Raw genomic sequence first — 20,279 nt, forward strand, 5'->3', positions numbered from 1 at the left:
GGGTGATGTTGGGAGTTCAGAAAACCTTTGAAGTCCATATATTTTATTACAAAACCCCTTTTGACTTCGTCCTTGGGAATAAAGACTGACCGCGGATGGAGTGTGTATGGTGGCGTCCAGGGGACGAGGCAGCAAGCCCATGTATACACTCAAGCTGTACAGCTCCTTGGGATTGAGAAGGATGGATGGGCCCATCTTGTTCATACTGGCCAGCACCTGTAACCCAAAGGGACGGAAATCTATACATCAACTTTACAAAGAAAGCAAAATATCCACCACATAATACTGTCAAAATGTCACCAGAGAAATTATTGTTTTATAACGTCACAGCGAAATATCTATCACATGATACTGTCAAAATGTCACCAGAGAAATGATTTGTTTTATAATGTCACAGCTAAATATCCATCACATGATACTGTCCAACCGTCACCAGAGATTTATCGGTCTTACCTGCCGCTGCGTGCCCAGGTAGCATGCCTTCACAAATCCAGATTCTGTCACCATTAAAGCCTCTGTCAAAACAGAATGGGGAAATTTGATAAGCAAACAACAAAGGATTAGAAAGGCATCTCCAGGGATATGAATCCCTTAGCTATTCAACATTGACCAATATGAAAAAAAAAGGTGAAAATTGTCGATTCAGAATGTCGCTGAAGAAAATACTGCTAAATACCATAACAAGAAATGATGTAAATTTTGAAGTAACAAAATTATTATAAACAGTTATTATAAAGTTGATAAAAGCGACAACGCATATCTATTGATCATTAGAGTGACCTCAAGCTGGAAATTGAAATGCAAATTCCTTCAGGAGATCATAGTTGTGAATAAGTTTAAGGACAATCAGATATTAATTAAGGATGTTCAGAATCCATTTATAGTAAGTGACCTTAATCTGTCCCAATGAGATTGAAACCCAATTTGCCATAAAGATGATGATTGTGAGGAACTGTATGGAGTTCCAGAACTAAGAGAAAATTAATGAAGTCCGTAGATTAAGGACACGCAGAGATCTATTTTTAGTAACAGTGGCCTAAATGTTAACCTCAAGAGGTGATAGTTGTGAGGAAGTGTATTAAGTTTCAGGAAAATCAGAAAATTAAGGAAGTCTGATGACCAAGGACTTCAATTCTGACTCTCAGGTGGTTGAAATTCAAACTTGATATAAGAGATGGAAGTTTTCAGTAAGTATATGAAGTTTCAGGACAATCGGACCATTAATGAAATCTGTAGCGCAAGATGCTGAAAATCTATTTATAGTCATGTGACCTCATTTTTAACCCCGGCTGGTTGAAATAAAAACTTTTACAAGAAATGATTGTTGTGAGTGCATTAAGTAATTTATCTATAGTAGCAATGAGTATTTGAAGAGAATGCAGTTTTTGCATGATCAGGCAATTATGAAGTCTTATAAGTATGGACTTCAAAAATCTATTTACATTGACCTCATTTTTGACCCCAAGTAGACGGTCCCACAAGAGATGATAGGTTTGGGTGTGTAAAGTATCAGGATAATTTGACCAGTGGTGCAAGTGTGCCGTTTGGTTATATATATATATGCACAAGCCTATTGAAAAGCTGTACAGAAATGAACTTTGAGGTTTTAGCTGGGAACAACATTGGGTATTTTCAATCTGAGCAAGTTTATGAAGACTTTATGAAGACTTTGTGATAAGAATTACTTTGTATGAAGATTTTCTAGCACTTGTTTTTGCATCGAGTTTTTCATTTCTAATGTGACTAGCTGTGTACTTACCAAACGCCAGAGAAGACGGATAGAAGTGTTGTTCTGGAGGCATAGGCGAGTTGTTGGTAAACTTACGCAGTCGTTCAGTACCAATGTGTACCGCCTACAATAAGCAATCAAACTTGTGTAACATAACAGCAATTTATCAGTGACAAACACTTTTGAAATTCTCCAGAATAAACAGAATCAATAAAATGACATTTTGTTTTTGTTAGGTTAATTGATCTCATCTAACCACTAGCTAATGGATTAAGACAAAATATCATTAATCAAGAGTAAAATAAATTTATAAATTTGTAAAATCAATTGAAGGGATGTTACACATTGCTGAGATGAAATGCTACTACCAGCAGAACCAAATCAAAAAGTAATCTGAAATAATTAAGTTTCGCATTATTTTTAACATTTGTCATTGATCACTTTTCCATTAAGGATTGTATGCATGAAATAGAGGGTTGTGTTGAATGCATACTGCTAGACTCAGAAGCCTATCAAAACTTTCCAAATGTCATAATTTGTGGTCACAGGGATCACTTTGGGCAGAGATTTGGGGATTTTTACCCATGTTTTTCAAAAAAAATCTCATTAAAAATTCAAAATTGTATCTCTTTATACAGACAGATTTCATAGGAATTTTGCTAATCTCATAAAATCTCCCATAGGTTATAAGAGCCAGAGTTATCCCTGTGGTCATATACAGTCAAACCTCGATGATTCGAAATTTCGTTGATTCGAAGTTCTCGCTGTATCAAACTTTTTGCTTGGTCCCGAATTTTCTCACTATATAACACTACTAAAGAACCTATGTATGATTCAAATTTTTATAAATCGAAGTTTTCGATGTATCGAACTTTTTTCATGGCCCGTTAGCCATGTAATTATAGGTAATTGACATCTCATGATTCGAACAAAAAATTTACCTGTACTGACCACTGGACAGGTGTTTGTCGTGACCCCCGCGGCAAGATTTCACACCTCTCCCACAAAAGCCCCGACTGACAATAGGGATAACGATAGCGTGTGTTGTCTACTCCTGACCATAGGATTAATTAATAATCAGACCAAATTTATAGATTAATTGTGTACTTATAAGCCATGACATTTAATCTCTCTGGTATAGCATACCAGTAGTCGTCTTTGATGATCGCGTCCGCCATTGAAATCAGCGGTCGGTGAGTAGATTTTACGGAACAGTGAAACAAGCGGATCGATTTTAAACACAAACAAGAGGCCCATGGGCCTTAACGGTCACCTGATTTTTTAAATATTTCAGTAAATTTGAATGAAAGAATGAATTTCAAAACAAATAAAACAAATGATAGTCAAAAATGTGATTTCCCTATAACTATAGTAAAGTTTATCCCCTCCCATGGGGCAAACGCAAGACCCCAGGGCTAGGAAATTCACAATTATGGTAAAGCACCTTAAGACCCTTCGATCTGTGAAGAGTATTTAATTCTACCTTATTTGGGTTGTAAGAAGAAGATTTTTGAAATTTAAGTTAATTTGACCCTTTTTGGCCCCGCCCATCAGCCCCTGGGGGTCAGTCAGGGCCAACATGTACATCAAACTGTCATCCCAAGTTGATAACGTTAACCAAGTTAGAATGAATTCCAATAGAAATCCAACAAATAATAGTCAAAAATGTGATTTCCCTATATAAACTATAGTAAAGTTTACCCCCTACCCAGGGGCAAACGTGAGACCCCAGGGTCATGAAATTCACAATTTTGGTAAAGCATCATAAGACCCCTTCATCTATGAAGAGTATTTGATTCTAACATATCTGAGAGTAGAGAAGAAGGTTTTTGAAATTTTAGTCAATTTGACCCTTTTTGGCCCCGCCCACCAGCCCCTGGGGGTCAACCAGGGCCAACATGTACATACCATCAAACTGTCATCCTATGCTGATAATTTGAACAAAGTTAGAATAAATTCCAATAGAAATCCAACAAATAATAGTCAAAAATGTGATTTCCCTATATAAACTATAGTAAAGTTAACCCCCTACCCAGGGGCAAACGTGAGACCCCAGGGTCATGAAATTCACAATTTTGGTAAAGCACCTTAAGAGCCTTCCATCTATGAAGAGTATTTGATTCTAATATATCTGAGAGTAGAGAAGAAGATTTTTGAAATTTTAGTCAATTTGACCCTTTTTGGCCCCCGCCCCTCAGGCCCCTGGGGGGTGGGGACCATATAATTCACAATTTTGGTTCACCCTCAGCCATGGAAGCTTCCTGTAAAATTTCATTGAATTTAGTTCAGCAGTTTTTAGGAAGAAGTTGAAAATGTAAATTGTTTACGACGCACGACGCCGGACAAAAGGCGATTGCAATAGGTCAACCGAGACTTCGTCTCAGGTGACCTAAAAATTAGCAATGTTTTCACTCATACTCAAAGTGGCACGTTTTTAACTTACACATAAATATCCGGGTAAATCGATTATTTGTCATTCAATCATGCATTCTCACTGATTTAGATTCGATTAGTGAAGGACTCAGTACCAAAGCCGAGTGTATATGGTCGCGGTCGGTATTCCGCATTTTATATACTCGTATAACGTAAACACATGTGTCTTCATCAGGGGGAAAACGTTAACGTAAGTGTGCCTTGTACTTCTCTGTTTTGCTAAAATGTGATATATCTGATTGTTTTGTAAAAATGATACTTATTTAATTAATAAAATGATTTATGGATGAAAAGTATCTTTTATTTTGTTGTGTTTGAAGTAAATCAACTTAACGTTTCAATGTGAGTCTGACAGGTGACGATCGACACTACGACATCGAGGACATGTAACAGCTATATAAGATTTATGGTCATTATCATAAAAAAGTCGATCTATTGTCAACCATGAATAATTCGAAGTCCCGCTGTATCAAAGTTTTTCTGCAAGTCCCTTGAACTTCGAAACATCGAAGTTTGACTGTATATAAATTTGAAGTTTTGGGTAAAGAATCAGACACCAGGGGAGCAGTAAACTGGTGAGTTAACAGGAGGAACTTACAATAATATTGTCTGGTGCGGCAACATCAGCAGCATCCTCCAGACTGAGACAGGCTAGATACGGGCAGGTGTCTATCGTAGTACCAATATTTCTGTAGCAACAGAGGTCAAAGGTCAGCACACTTCAGTCATCAAACATTGCAACCCAACAGGTTAGTGGAAAGAGCACAATGAATGCACCACAAAGAAAATATAAATATCCAATAAATCGGTTTGTTAAGAGGCTGACGTCGTTTACGTCAAGCGATGTTGTTAGGAAGGTATACAATAGTATAGCCTTTCCTCATTTTATGTACTGTAAACCAAGCAACAAATTATCTATAGATAGAATTTTAAAATCACCAGGATAGTGTTAAATGTCAGAAATAGTCTTGTTCCCTCCAGGTCCCTCGTTGAAAATGCCACTAGCAGGCGTTTATTTTTTAAAAGAAATGGTTGTTATAAAATTTTACCCTGAATCACCAGGTATCTTAGCAAATATGTTTTCTTATGTGAAAAATGTTAACAGAAGAACAACTAGAGCTTTTGCATTAAACAAACTTTATGTTCCAACTGCCAAAACCAATTGTTCAATCTTATGGAACAAAGTTAGTGATTCAAGTAAAGATTCAGATAGTGATGCGTTGGGGTTTTCAAAAGCAGCTACTTACAGCATCACTTCACAAAATCTTACACAGCTATAAGGCAGTGAGAGACTCCATCGACTCACAAAATCTTACACAGCTGTAAGGCAGTGAGAGACTGCATCACCTCACAAAATCTTACACAGCTGTAAGGCAGTGAGACACTACATCACCTCACAAAATCTTACACAGCTCTTAGGCAGTGAGAGACTGCATCACCTCACAAAATCTTACACAGCTGTAAGGCAGTGAGACACTCCATCACCTCACAAAATCTTACACAGCTGTAAGGCAGTGAGAGACTGCATCACCTCACAAAATCTTACACAGCTGTAAGGCAGTGAGAGACTGCATCACCTCACAAAATCTTACACAGCTGTAAGGCAGTGAGAGACTGCATCACCTCACAAAATCTTACACAGCTGTAAGGCAGTGAGAGACTGCATCACCTCACAAAATCTTACACAGCTGTAAGGCAGTGAGAGACTGCATCACCTCACAAAATCTTACACAGCTTAAGGCAGTGAGAGACTCCATCACCTCACAAAATATTACACAGCTGTAAGGCAGTGAGAGACTGCATCACCTCACAAAATCTTACACAGCTGTAAGGCAGTGAGAGACTGCATCACCTCACAAAATCTTACACAGCTGTAAGGCAGTGAGACACTACATCACCTCACAAAATCTTACACAGCTGTAAAGCAGTGAGAGACTCCATCGACTCACAAAATCTTACACAGCTGTAAGGCAGTGAGAGACTGCATCACCTCACAAAATCTTACACCGCTGTAAGGCAGTGAGACACTACATCACCTCACAAAATCTTACACAGCTGTAAGGCAGTGAGAGACTGCATCACCTCACAAAATCTTACACAGCTGTAAGGCAGTGAGAGACTGCATCACCTCACAAAATCTTACACAGCTGTAAGGCAGCGAGACACTACATCACCTCACAAAATCTTACACAGCTGTAAGGCAGTGAGACACTACATCACCTCACAAAATCTTACACAGCTGTAAGGCAGTGAGAGACTCCATCGACTCACAAAATCTTACACAGCTGTAAGGCAGTGAGAGACTGCATCACCTCACAAAATCTTACACCGCTGTAAGGCAGTGAGAGACTGCATCACCTCACAAAATCTTACACAGCTGTAAGGCAGTGAGACACTACATCACCTCACAAAATCTTACACAGCTGTAAGGCAGTGAGAGACTCCATCGACTCACAAAATCTTACACAGCTGTAAGGCAGTGAGAGACTGCATCACCTCACAAAATCTTACACAGCTGTAAGGCAGTGAGAGACTCCATCGACTCACAAAATCTTACACAGCTGTAAGGCAGTGAGAGACTGCATCACCTCACAAAATCTTACACAGCTGTAAGGCAGTGAGAGACTGCATCACCTCACAAAATCTTACACCGCTGTAAGGCAGTGAGAGACTGCATCACCTCACAAAATCTTACACAGCTGTAAGGCAGTGAGAGACTCCATCACTGTCAGAGGCCATTTTTAGAAGCAGAGAAAATAGGAAGCCACGAGAGGTCACCAATGATGACCTGTCGATTATACATCTTATAAAACAGCTTAAAAACCTTTGTTGTACACATCAGTACTATATCATCAGATGACGGAATTTAGTTGACGATGTTGATAATATTCAACTTGACCGACATTTGTAGGATGACACCACAGCATGTGAAGCCCATTAGGGGCCTCAACAAGTTGAAGGATAGCCCAGTACAATTTCACTTCTCCAGTGTCACCACAGCATGTGAAGCCCATTAGGGGCCTCAACAAGTTGAAGGATAGCGCAGTACAATTTCACTTCTCCAATGTCAACACAGCATGTGAAGCCCATTAGGGGCCTCAACAAGTTGAAGGATAGCCCAGTACAATTTCACTTCTCCAATGCAGCAAAGCATAATGAAATAAAATTTTGAAAAATAATTTGTTTTTATCATGACCAATTTGTTTGTCTAGATCAGAGATATACCTACCTGACTGTAGCAGGCATCTGGGCGTGGTACCAACGGTTCATGTCAAACACGGCAAGATGACAGGTATCTCGTGTAGACTGGCCGTCGCTACTCTCCCACACTGTCACACACAGACTAAGGTCAGGACCATGTACACCTGGAAAATAATGTGTTTAATCACTCTATTAATGAATCAAATATCAATCGAGGTATTGTGTTCCCAGGACAGCTACAGAACGTTCTACAGGACAGGTGTGAACATCAAATCATGTGCCAAATAAATCTTTATTTTTTTTATTCCTCTGATTACCAAGTACAGCTAATCACAACCACTTTTAAGATAAAATCAACACCTATCACGTCAGTGAAGTACTTTCATTGTCCACAGGAAGAGTTTAAAGGGCAGTTACTGGGATTAACTTTATAATTATTGGAGAAAACCACAGTTACTGGGATTAACTTTATAATTATTGGAGAAAACCACAGTTACTGGGATTAACTTTATAATATTGAAGAAAACCACAGTTACTGGGATTAACTTTATAATTATTGGAGAAAACCACAGTTACTGGGATTAACTTTATAATTATTGGAGAAAACCACAGTTACTGGGATTAACTTTATAATTATTGGAGAAAACCACAGTTACTGGGATTAACTTTATAATTATTGGAGAAAACCACAGTTACTGGGATTAACTTTATAATATTGAAGAAAACCAAAGAACTTTCAAGCTCCCTACAAAGTATAACCAGGTATAAATAAAGTAAAATGCCAAACTGGGTAATACTTTCAAGACCTAGACAAGCCGTGAGTAATAACAAATGTTTCATCATATTGATAACATACTCTCCTCGAAGGACTCGTCTTCACCGAGGCGAGCTGGTGTGCTGTAGTTGGGATCCTCTAGGGTGTAACAGGATACTATTCGACTGGAAAGCGTGGACTTGTTGTTGAGAGTCAGCGGTGTTGATGTCAAATCCAGTTCGAACCGCAGACTTACCGATGTCAATTCCTGTGGCAAGTTAACACATGTGATCCCCAAATACAGGCAGTATATTAAACAAGGGTGTCTGGGTTGGAACAACTTATGGCCATCTGGCTCTGGGATCATGAAACAATTTTAGATCTCAAGGTTTTGTTAACCCAATCATTTACTTCCTCACTTCATATAAAAAAAATCAAATAAATATAAAAAAATTACAACAAAATCTTTTTTCCACTGAAAAATTTCCTGTGACTTGCCAAGGACAGTTTTTTAGACTTGAGTTTGCTTCATGATTCCGGAATCTGTTGCCAAGACGATTTCTGTATCAAAATGTATGCAATGTGGACAAGTAAACAGAAGGAAAGCCAAAGAACCATAGCTTTATGCCAAGGTAATGAATTCAAACAAGTATATTAGAGATTAGGTTTAACAAAAAGTCAGGTCAACAAAGAACATTGTTCAACCTACAAATAATGAGGATTATTATATTCATCAAGTGTCTAATAGATAAGTCCTGAATTGAGAGAGGAGATCTCCAGTTAACATTTTGACAGACAACACTTGGCATAATTGTATCTAATTTAAATGTTAACAATAACGATATATTTTTGGCAGGATATGAATATATTTCAATCTTTAGGATAAAAATTCTCCATTGAATACAAGACAATAAATGTCTGCAAAATTTGAATAAAAACAAAATACCCTTCTACATACAGACATTATCAAAATATGGTAACGTACTACACATGGTGTGCAATAATGTAGCAATCGAGAATCCACATACCTCGTAGAACGCTCCATAGTTACTGTACCATGTCTTTTTATTGTACGCTAGCTGATATAGAGAAGTAGTAGACACACCCTCATCTCTGAAATAAAAAAATGACAGTATGTTTAACTCTGATGTGGCAGGTGACGTTGATGAAACGGAAGACATCCCTGAACATGTCGACTTGTTCTGTTTGTAGTTTTTCAAGGTTTCCATGTGGATCTACATTTTTTTCCACATTTTGCCGTTGTTTTAAATTAGGATTCAGAATAAGAATCATTTTTATTATAACATAGGTTTTCTGTTGTTCTGATCCCAACATCAAATATCAGTAATTATTGTGAATAATTATTTCTTCTATAAATATGTAGAGGATATTGTAAACAAGAGGCCTAGACGGCCTGCATCGCTCACCTGGATATTTCCACTTAAATTATATCATAATTATTTTCCTGCTTTATAGCTGCCCCTTTCATCCATGCTTCAACCAAAATGTGGACCAAATCATGTCATTCTTTAAGAAGGATTTAAGTCTCCCCCCCCCCCCCCCCCCAAATCTTTTTCAATATTTCCCCTTTTGGGCCCCCTCTCTCCAGCCCAAGAGAACCACACCTTCCATTAACAGGTATTCAGGACTAGTAGTGATGTAAAGGATCTACCTTAGTTTTCCCTATTGAGCCCCACCCTCTGGTACAAGGGAGGACATCCTTTGTATATACAACATTAGATCTCATTTCTCAATAATGTTCCAGACAAAAAGATACATCCATTTAGATGTTAAGGACTAGTAGCGATTTAAAGGAAATGTTGACAAGACGAACCACAGACGATGCACCATGACATATTAAGCTGATAAAAAGCTAAGATATTTATAGACAAGATTTGAGCAAATGAATGTACTGTTGTTCCGAGGGGTCTCGGGCCATCCACAAGTAGCAGAAGTTTTTTGGATCATTTTCTGGCTCTTGGTAGGCGATGTGGGTAACGGGAGCAGCATCGACCTCCAGTCGACTACTGTACCTGTGTAAAATATCACGTAAATCATCGTTTATAAAAACCATAACACAAGTCCCATGAGGCATGTACTAATTGTTCATCTCATGTTAAATTGCCAAGGACAAATTTTAACAAATTTAATAAAAGCAAGTATTACGTTTCAAAACACAATTTTACATGTAATGAATGTTTGACAATTTTCCTTTAATGTTAATCAACGTCATCCAATGGAGCTTGAGCCCAAAATTATGACACTCAATCATCATGGTAATTAAAAAGAAGGTTTTTTTTTTAACTTTGAAATCAATATGCAGCCTACTGATAGTCAGACATTACAATGACTGTATATTTGCACAGCTTTCATCCTACATGATATTGTCAATGCCATTATGGCTTCATCATTAGCCACAGACATTAGACCTGTACGGTCAGGTGAGACTGTACAGGTGGTCGAACATTAACATTATAACAACTAACATCATTTTTTCAAACAAATTTGGGTGATGACCCCACAATCATGGTCTATATTTACAATGATGTTTTTCATGCTTTCTTATAAAAATTTAACAAATATCTGTGAATTTCAACTGAAAACTCCAAACTCACTCAAGCACAGGTATATGTAGTTTCCACAGCTGGAAACAGCCGAAGTTGAAACCAACCACCAGGTTACCAGTCTGAGGAATGTACTTCAAACAGGTGACTCGGACATCCTCTGTAAAAATAAGTTTATTTTTAAATTTGGACCTCTGACAGTCAAAAACTCCTGAGGCAAAATGACAAAAATCTCGGGAACCGTAATCAAAACTTCTGTGGATATGAATATTTGTTCACTTGAAAATGCTGGTCGCATAACCAATAGAACTTTGCTGTGTATTTGACCATAAATATTGGGTTATTCGAATCCCACATTCCAATTCAAGTTATAACATGGAAAAGTGGACGGACTTTCAACAGTATTGAAGGTATGTTACATAGAAACCACTAATGATGATGAAAAGACAAAGTAGGCCAACGACTCGTTAAAATGCTGGGAGAAAGTTGATTATCTGACAAGGAACCACCAATTAAAGTAATAAGTAAATCTAATACCACGATCAGGCGACTTCCCTCTGACATTGAACCAAACATACAAGTCAAGTTACAGTGTACGAAAGTATATATGCAAATTCCTTAGACAAATGGTCTACAGAAAGTTGAAATCCCATGATCCAAGTCATTTTTCCATATATCAATTTTGTAAACACATATTGTAAAGATGAAGCATATACTTTGACGCTCAAACGCTTGTATCGTCCAGTTCATAATCGCTCAAATGTTTGAAGCCAATAATGCACTGATTTCATATGATCGGAATACATAGGAATGTTGTTTTCACAAATCCTAATGTATGTCAGGACTAAAACTTTTCATAGCCAATTGGGCCAACACGTAGAAATTTTACATAGACCGACCATGTTTCCTAGAGCATCGGGTCACCAGACCACCTTTACTTTTGAACTGTTAGCATCGGGCCACCAGACCACCTTTACTTTCGAACTGTTATATGTATAGAGACCTGTGTTGAAGAGCTTGAGGACAGTTCCATCACACCTCCTGTACTGGTATTCTCCCTGGCACTGGGCTTCCTCTGTCAATACAATTACTACTCTCAGTCTTTATCAAAACTCAGCAATATCTTCTGACATTTAATTGAAGGAAAAACGTTTAATAATACTTCACAAAGATAACTAATAGGTAATATATACTATCAGTGCTTCTCAGTAACACACACACACACACACAGTGTTCAAGTCAATTTATCAATTACAATATGCTATCAATCAATCAGAATATGCTATCAATCAATCAATCAGAATATGCTATCAATCAGTTAGAATACTAGCAATCAATTAGAATACTATTAATCAATTAGCTAAAAATCCACCAAAAAACTCAACTTTGCTGAAGTACTGTCACTATTACTTTGTGAACTGTTTGTTTGGTCACCTTTGATTACCGGGATGATGTTAATAACTTTTGTTTTATAGTATCCTTGCAGTATTGTACTTGCATACTAGATTTGGACAAATAAAATGCCCAGAAAATTTCTCTGTAACTGACCAATTCCACCTGTTGAAAAAAGACAAACTGACCATCAAGAACCATGCAGAGTTGTTGCCCCTTGGATGCAGCCTGTATACGGCGCTGCTGAACATCCCGCGATCGTGGCGTGATAAACAAGAGCCGATTAGGCATCACTTCATCAGAATAGTCAGTCTCTTCATCAATACACATATCTGCCAACATAAAACACACGAAATCTTGATAGTAACATTAGTATTTTACCAACTCTGAGCATACAATTGGAAATGTACAATTAGAAAAATACACAGGAATGTAGAATATATCAAAACCTCAAATATTGCATTATTTTTAAGTAAAACTCTAAACCAAATTTAAATGTAGCGAAACTTTGTTCAGACCAGTACTTATTTTTCAGTTTTTTTGACATAAAAATCTACTTCTGAAATAAGTTCTAAATACCAACATGTTTTGGAGACATAAATCTTTTATCAGTAACAAAAGGAGTAAGAAACAAACAGTTTTCTTCTTTGTGTAGGTGATGCTGGCCCTCTTCCCTCTGATATCTCAAACTACACGCGTGCAGGGCAGTTAAGGGCGAGCTTTATTCTGTCATTTCGAAATGCATAGTTATCTGCTCTTGACGATTATGTCATTTGTTTGTCAGAGCAACTTCATTAATTTGTTGGAAACAAATATTTTTCTGAAGCAAAATAATTTTTAACAATCAATTTCTCCTCACAAGGGAATAAATCACTGTATTTTGAAAAAGACAATACTTCAATGCAATGGAAACATAGGGGAGGTTCTACATTTTATCACTGGTCAACCAGATTTGCCTGGGTCAAGTGACAAAATCTGCTAGCCTTGTACAAAATGCTAGTCTCGTACATAAAACAATCTCACTTTTAAGTTTGTTACACTTCAACGGAAAACTTACCAATCAGATATACAAATCCTCCTTCAGTACCCACCGCCACAATACCATAGAACTGTCGCAGTTGTTCGTTCAGGGCCCAAATAGGTACATAGTCACCACCTACTGCTGTCACAGGCTCTATGCAAGTCACCTTTGAAGGAACTCATTAACATTAGGTTTCTCGTTAAGGCTGATCTACTTATGAATGTTAATTAGGAAATGCAAGTTAAAAAACTTAAGGGTAATCACAACCACAAAGCATCCAAAAGCCTTTAACCCTTTCAACCCCAAGAAACTTAAGTGGACTCTGTCATTCATTCATCATTTGAAGTTCAATATGGTCAGTGGGGGTGACAGGGTTAAACATATGCTGTGGAATGGAGTCAGTAACAGTGTTTTTTTTTAGGGTCGATTTTGGGCCGAATTTCGGCCCCTTCCCCTAGAGAAATTTTGTTGTATTTTCCCAATTTCTTGCTCATATTTTCCTATTCAGAAAATATCCCTTCACATCAATTGGTATAAAGAAATGCTGATCAAAATGTATTTCACAAGAAATCTTCAACGCCGATGTTCTCGTTCTATGTTGGTCGCGTTCGATATCGCAAATTCCTGTGGTTTCTGTTTCCGTGTCTGAATTAATCGATGTCGTTTTCCTCATTTTTTTCAAATTGAAAGTTTGTGTCAATCGAGTGTTTTAATTGCACACGTGTCTCACATATGCTATGACAAGCGCTTGAAAGTTTAAGATCATGTAAACAAGAGCCGCACAACTCGAAGTATTATGTCAAAAGACTGACAAAAAAGGATAGGAAAGGCCTTACGAAAGTGAGTGACTTCTTCAAAAACAACCCGTCAACCAATGAATCATCATCCAACATTGAATCTGTTTTATCAACCGTCCAGACGGAATGTTTACCCGTAGCAACAATCAATGTACATGTAACCCGCGACGAAAGTCTGATATTAACTTTATCGGGGAAAAAAAGAGAAGCAGCGTCGATAGACGAAAATTTAATGCTGCAAAATATGAATCGGCCTTCTCTTGGCTTTATCACAGTAGAGTGACATGTGGCTACATGTGCAAGTACTGAGAATTGTTTGATAATTGTTTGTTTTGGTGCACATTCGAGTTGTAAGCCATTTGTTACAAATTAAAGGGTGTAAAACTTGGGACACATCCTTCAAGAAAATTGAAAAAACATGACCACTGACCTGGACTGACTTTGGTGGACAAGTTCAAGGGACAAAAACAAGGAAAATGGCCCTTTAGATAGCTATTAAGAATCCTTAGGCCAGATGAATGTTAAAAGTTTAACAGATGAATAAATATTTGGATGGGTTATTGACTTATTATTTATTTATTTTTTGCATTTAAAACCGACAGCAAATTTTCCCAATCGGGGAAAAATACTGCTGTATTTTCCCAATTGAAAAGGTACAGGCCCCTGTAAAAATGGGATGAAAAAATCACTGAGTAATGTGTATCACCAGATTTGATCTTTCTGATCTCCGCAATATATATACCCTTACAAACTTATTTGTGAAAATTAAACCTTAATCATGTTACAAGCATTCATTTTTAAGTTAGTTATAAATACAATAACTAGATTTCTTTGGATAGAGATTAAACCTATGGAAAATATGAGTTGTACATGGAAACCTTGTGGCTTAGACATCTGCACACAGATGTGCAACATATACCCAGTCTGATATTTTCCATTTATTTTTACCTTATGAGGAATTTCTATGGCTTTTACAACTTTAGACAGGCCGACGTCAAACACACACAGCATTCCATTGTCGGACGAGTTGTTGACTCCAATCAACAGCTTAAAATCTTGGTTACATTTGTATGGAGCTACACTGGCAATGCTGGTATGCGTGTCCTTGAGTATAGCACCAAATGTCCACGATGCCAAACAGTTCCTGGTTTTTGTGTTAACAACCTCCACCACAGGGCCATGTGTGATCCAAGACAATCCACCATCTGTACAAAGAAGACATGTACTGCCATTATCCATCTAATCATAGAAGACGACCAGGTGTCTCTACATTTTCATTATTTGATCATTCAAAATTGAATCAGCATTTGCTGAGACAATATATACAAAGGAAAATTTGTACAGGGCTTTTTTCTGAGGGCTTTTTGGGCCCCATTCCCAATTGGAATTATTTCATTTTAAAGCCAAATTCCCAAAATTTTCTGTTTACTTCCGAAAGAATCTTCAATTTACCAATTTTTTTCCAAAAAAGACCCCATCCCAAACTAGTGAAAAAAAACTTGTTGTGAATATAATTTTTATGCAGTACATCTTGAAAGATTTTGAGAAAATTATCTGTTTTTACAATTGAAATCTGACCTTTAGATACACCAGCACACACAGGGGCCCCTTGGATCACAGATCCAGCATTAATGTTAGTGATGGTGCCATGCTGGTAGGGCAGTAATGGTGACACTGTGTGTGGCTTTGTTCCCGGTCTCATCTTGCTGGTTCAGCAGTGGATTTTCCTGTAAGTGGTAAAAAAAAACCCAGTTGATCCAGCTTTAATGAATACAGATTACAGATTCTGAATTTTAAAACTTTTTATCTATATAGCAATATCAGAGAAAAGTTTTTCTGCGCTACAGTATGGATAGAAGAAAGCACCAATTTACACTAGATAGGTAATTCTGGTGTAGGTGCATGGTTCTGTGCATATATGTACAAGTTGTCTCGTCTCTTTATTGAACATCCCGTCAATGTTGACAATTATGGAATGTAATGGAGGGTGTACAGGGGTGCTAAAAAAAAATTAAAAGGTTTTATTTGTAGTTAAAGGATAAAGTACTGAGCTTTTGTACATGTGGTATCTGCGTTGTATATCATGCTGCTCTGCAGTTTTTTAATCTGGTTAATTGGGTTTGTGTTCTGGGGAGAAGTATTTCAGTTTGGGTCTGACAAAGGCCTTGTATGAGTATTTTTGTTGATTTGCTGTAAGCAAATTCTGCAATAGAATCTGTTTAAAAAATCCTAGTGATTTTTTTTTGCATTGGACATGATGTTGTTTATATGCGTATATCTCATTTAAGATTGCTTTGTATTGTGAAGCCTAAGTATTTACTTGCGTCTACTCGTAATGTGTGGTTGGAGTTTGTATGGGTATTTAACTTTTGTGCATTCGTTAGATGTAGATATGATGTGCATTTTTCAGAGTGAAAGGTCATCAACCTTGTTACCATTTGCCTGCTGCATCCATGTCTTGTAATTTGATTGCATCGGTTTTTTGTGTCCTGTTTTGTATATGATGCTGTTGTTTCCAAATAGTCTGTGGATGCTATGTTTTATGTAATCTGTTAGATAGGTCGTTTATGTACACGAGGAAGAGGATGGGGCCGCTCAAACAGGTTACTTGTTCAAAGGCTTTGGCAAAGTCCATTTTGATGTTTGTTTGCGTGTTTGTATTGGAACTTTGTGCAAGGTCGTGGATGAATGTTGTGAGTTGTGTTTCAGAATATTTTGAAGAACGGAATGAGTAGCCAGGCAAGCCGGGATCACAGGTACGCTCCAAGCACTCCACTGTAACACATGTAAACAATTACAGCACCTTGGCAAACGTAATTTTCCATTTAATTGATGTTGTTAACATATACAGATATGATAAGTCTCATGGCGATAATGCAGAACTGTCTCAACGGGACCAGACCGAGTCCGAATTAGCAGAACAGTACCCAAACAAGACAATCCCACAGCACAGGTTCCATTGTCAATGGGTCAATAAATCACTATGTCACAATATCAAAGCACATATCACCAATGCTTATGCATTATCAGATTGAATATGAACTTGTCAATTAAGAAACTGTCTGTAATGTTATGAAGAATCGAAATAAGTTTCTGGCAAAATAAGATTTGTAGCACATCCGTCAACTGTCGCCTTTAGATTTTCTCGACCATTTCGATTTTCCACGATTTACAAGCAAAGTGAACATGGCCTATTTCAGTAAACACTTGATTTTGTGACAAAAATAGAAGTTACCTACACAATGTTGCTGGTCTGGTTAAACTATAGAACAGCAGCAAAGAAAATCCACCGGCACAGGTCGTTTAAACCGCCATCTTTGAACTACACGTGCGAATTTTAGACTTCTGCGCAAGATCTGGCGCAATACCGGAAGTTTACATTTCAGGTGACATTTCCCGAACTTATTTTAACGAACCGCGTGATCTTGCGAAATTTCAGAGAAGCTTTTCATTCTTCTGGCATCATAATGACATGATATCATTCAATTAACATGTTTGAAATGAAATAACTCTTCATAAAAGTTTTTATACACGTACAGGTAGAAAGGTGTATGTTGATTGGTTTAATATTTGCCGCGAAATATAAAAACGAATTTGATTGGCTGTCAGTCTAAAATAGGAAGCAGTGATGTGTACAGTACACATACGGTGTGTCACGCTATGTGAAGCTAGCAGTAGCGTGTGGTTTTCGATACGGAGTGTATATCATTTTATTTATAAGACAGTGTGTGCTGTTGTCAGTGCAACAAAATGAGATAGTAACAAAAGTGGATTCTGTTTTGGATTTTACCAGGCACTGCCAAAGGTGTAGAACACCGTTCATGGCCAAATGGATAAAATAGAAGGTAGGATTTAAGTTTCGTTATTCTACTAGCTAGGCTCAACGTTATCTAGGCGAAACAGAAATTATACTATATAATTGACAGAATTCCCAGCTCTTCCCATGACGATCGGTGTACATGTGGATTATATATAAGATAGACACTTGTTAGGCGTCAGAGATTTATACTGCTGAATACGTAATATTTTAATAGGAAAAAGTATATTTAATATTTAATGTAATTAATAGCAAAAATACCCGTTACCAGAGACTTATGACAAGCTAGTGTATGATAGAATAGTTATATGTAGGTTTCCTGCTGTTATATTCGGTGCATACATATTTTATTAAAACGAAACATTCCGTTTTCGTGCTTTACATTATTATTTTTTTAATACACATTAAATTGATATATTTATACCTCTTCTAATGAACATTCAAAGGTGTAGAATTATATTTGGGTGACATATATTCTAATTATTTTGATAATTTCATAATCATATTTATTTTCCGAAAATTGTATTGTTTTTTTTTAAGCAGGGTGAAGATTGAGCAATAAAGTTTTCGAGGGTTAGGGTCTTTTATTGTCAGCTAATATGTACAGTCTGATAATTATATATATATAATATAATAATAATTAAAGATATACATATTTCATTAATCATTTATTTAATTATTGTGTAATGAGATGTCATAATTAATGTATTTTTGACTTGAATAATATAAATGATGAAAACCAAAATAAATACAACCACTACAGATATTGATTGGCATATGGAGCTATATATAAAGCTAACGTAGACCTCTTGTGTTGCTATATACATGCAAACTTTTGGTATTTGTTTATCTTCAGGTCATAGTTAGATTTATAATAGACATTGTAAAGTATAACATTCATTTGTGTTAAATCTCGTAAAATAATGTCTGCTTGCTAGTCATGATACACACATTTGAATACAAATTTTACCTATTCTATGCAAATGAGTGTTTCTACGAATAGGAATGTCTGGTATTGATTGCATAACATGACATCTGGAACAGAATTCAACCAGCGATTGTCTGGTCTGCAGACTTCATTGATCTTTTATAGATAAATATATTTTTGGAGACAGCTTATATTACTAAGTACTAAGAGACATTTTGGCATCAATTAAAAACTAGTTAAGTATGGTACTAGGTTAAATTATTCAGAAAAAGTCTTCCTACATACCATTTAACAAATTAATTATGTTCAAAAGTATTATGAACGTACAAAAAGGTAATATGGGTAATTATAATTACCTTTGTAATAATTGGTGTGTGGTAGTGATTCATGTGTGCAGTCCTGACCCGGTTACCGCCAAGGTTTTCCTTGTGTAATATAATCAACCTAGAAATGGGAGAATTGCATGATTACACTATATTATATGTATTCAACAGCTGGGATTTTAAAGATCTTTATTTCTGTTGGGAGACATAGTTGTTAAGAGTAGGTATATGGAGGTGAACGTCTTATAGCAAATCATTGTCGGTGTTAAAAAGTAATAAAAACATTAGGTCAGGTGGTTAAGACTCTGGGGTATTCACAATACAATTTGTTGACATCATTTTTTTCTAATTTTTTTTTTTTTGAAAGTGGTTTGTAATTATTTTTATATTTATTGCCAGGTATTCAGCTGGTGTCAATATTAATAAACAAGCTATCCTATTTCTATATTTTTATTATCAAAACTATTTGGTTCTTAACACAAACTATATCGTTCCAAATTTTTTATATTGTTTTTGATAAATTAAAGTATTTAAGATATAAAGACAAAGAGTGTGTGATACTAAACATTGTTTCATTTGACAAGAAAATGTCTTGTTTTTTTGGTAAGAAATTTTAAAAGAAATTGAAGATGAAAATTAAAAATGAAATCATTTCAAAAGCATATGTCATTCATAATATGATATTTTTTTAAAATGTTCTAGAAATGTTTCAAAAAGTTGAATATTGTGTTTTAAAAAGTTGAAAATGAGAAGCATTTATATTTTATAAGAATATGATCAGGGTTGTTACATTATGTACATGTATAATATATTAAATCTATATATATATGCAGAGAAGTAGCTCAGTCTGAGCATTGGGCCATGCAACTACATGTGAATGTGAAGTTAAATTGTACTAGTTCAGACTGGAGCCTGGGATGTTTGTGTTTCTCTGAAATCTGGGTCCATGGGCCTTGTCATTGTGTCCCAAGCATGGTGGTCTCCCATATGTTTTTAAATGAGGAAGCCACCAGCTACTACAAGGAGGAGACTATATATATATATATATTTTTTTTTAGAGATTTTTGCCTCTCCTTACAGATGAAAATATTTTATGCATCCCAACAGCTACAGTGCTTTAACTGTTGAATTACAGAGTGTGGCTGCCTTTGTCTGCCTGTTTAGTTATATCATCATCATGGTCGTTTGTTGGTTTGATAGACTTACAGTACAGTGTATGATGAAAGCAGTGTTATGAGGATTATTATATTACATATCAAGGTCAAAGTTCACAGATAAGAGAGACCTGTTTCTCATAAGGCAATTATACTTAAGGATATA

General features: G+C 36.5%; 2 protein-coding genes across 5 annotated transcripts in view; one reads left to right on the plus strand and one right to left on the minus strand.

The window, feature by feature from the left end:
* LOC117344609 (protein ELYS-like) overlaps positions 1-17,250 on the minus strand; it is a 49,659-nt gene extending 32,409 nt beyond the window's left edge. For 2 of the 3 annotated variants that reach the window (XM_033907420.1, XM_033907418.1), the window contains exons 1-15: positions 17,131-17,250; positions 15,470-15,618; positions 14,840-15,096; positions 13,131-13,260; positions 12,262-12,405; positions 11,685-11,756; positions 10,733-10,841; positions 10,031-10,150; positions 9,146-9,230; positions 8,220-8,385; positions 7,392-7,527; positions 4,761-4,851; positions 1,760-1,853; positions 454-515; positions 91-216 (exon numbers count right to left, since the gene is read on the minus strand). In XM_033907420.1, the coding sequence (XP_033763311.1) occupies positions 91-216; positions 454-515; positions 1,760-1,853; positions 4,761-4,851; positions 7,392-7,527; positions 8,220-8,385; positions 9,146-9,230; positions 10,031-10,150; positions 10,733-10,841; positions 11,685-11,756; positions 12,262-12,405; positions 13,131-13,260; positions 14,840-15,096; positions 15,470-15,593 (1,716 nt within the window). In that variant the 5' untranslated portion in view covers positions 15,594-15,618; positions 17,131-17,250. Of the gene's footprint in view, positions 1-90; positions 217-453; positions 516-1,759; positions 1,854-4,760; positions 4,852-7,391; positions 7,528-8,219; positions 8,386-9,145; positions 9,231-10,030; positions 10,151-10,732; positions 10,842-11,684; positions 11,757-12,261; positions 12,406-13,130; positions 13,261-14,839; positions 15,097-15,469; positions 15,619-17,126 lie in introns of all 3 variants that reach the window. The other variant, XM_033907419.1, reaches the window with a different exon arrangement.
* A 305-nt stretch (positions 17,251-17,555) lies between these two features.
* The window catches only part of LOC117344901, a 117,981-nt gene continuing 115,257 nt past the window's right edge, over positions 17,556-20,279 (plus strand). For both annotated transcript variants that reach the window (XM_033907778.1, XM_033907779.1), the window contains exon 1: positions 17,556-17,736. In XM_033907778.1, coding sequence (XP_033763669.1) covers positions 17,721-17,736 — 16 coding nt within the window. In that variant the 5' untranslated portion in view covers positions 17,556-17,720. The remainder of the gene's footprint in view (positions 17,737-20,279) is intronic.

The sequence above is a fragment of the Pecten maximus genome, chromosome 16 (genome assembly GCF_902652985.1).
Source record: "Pecten maximus chromosome 16, xPecMax1.1, whole genome shotgun sequence".
Classification (NCBI taxonomy): Eukaryota; Metazoa; Mollusca; class Bivalvia; order Pectinida; family Pectinidae; genus Pecten; species Pecten maximus.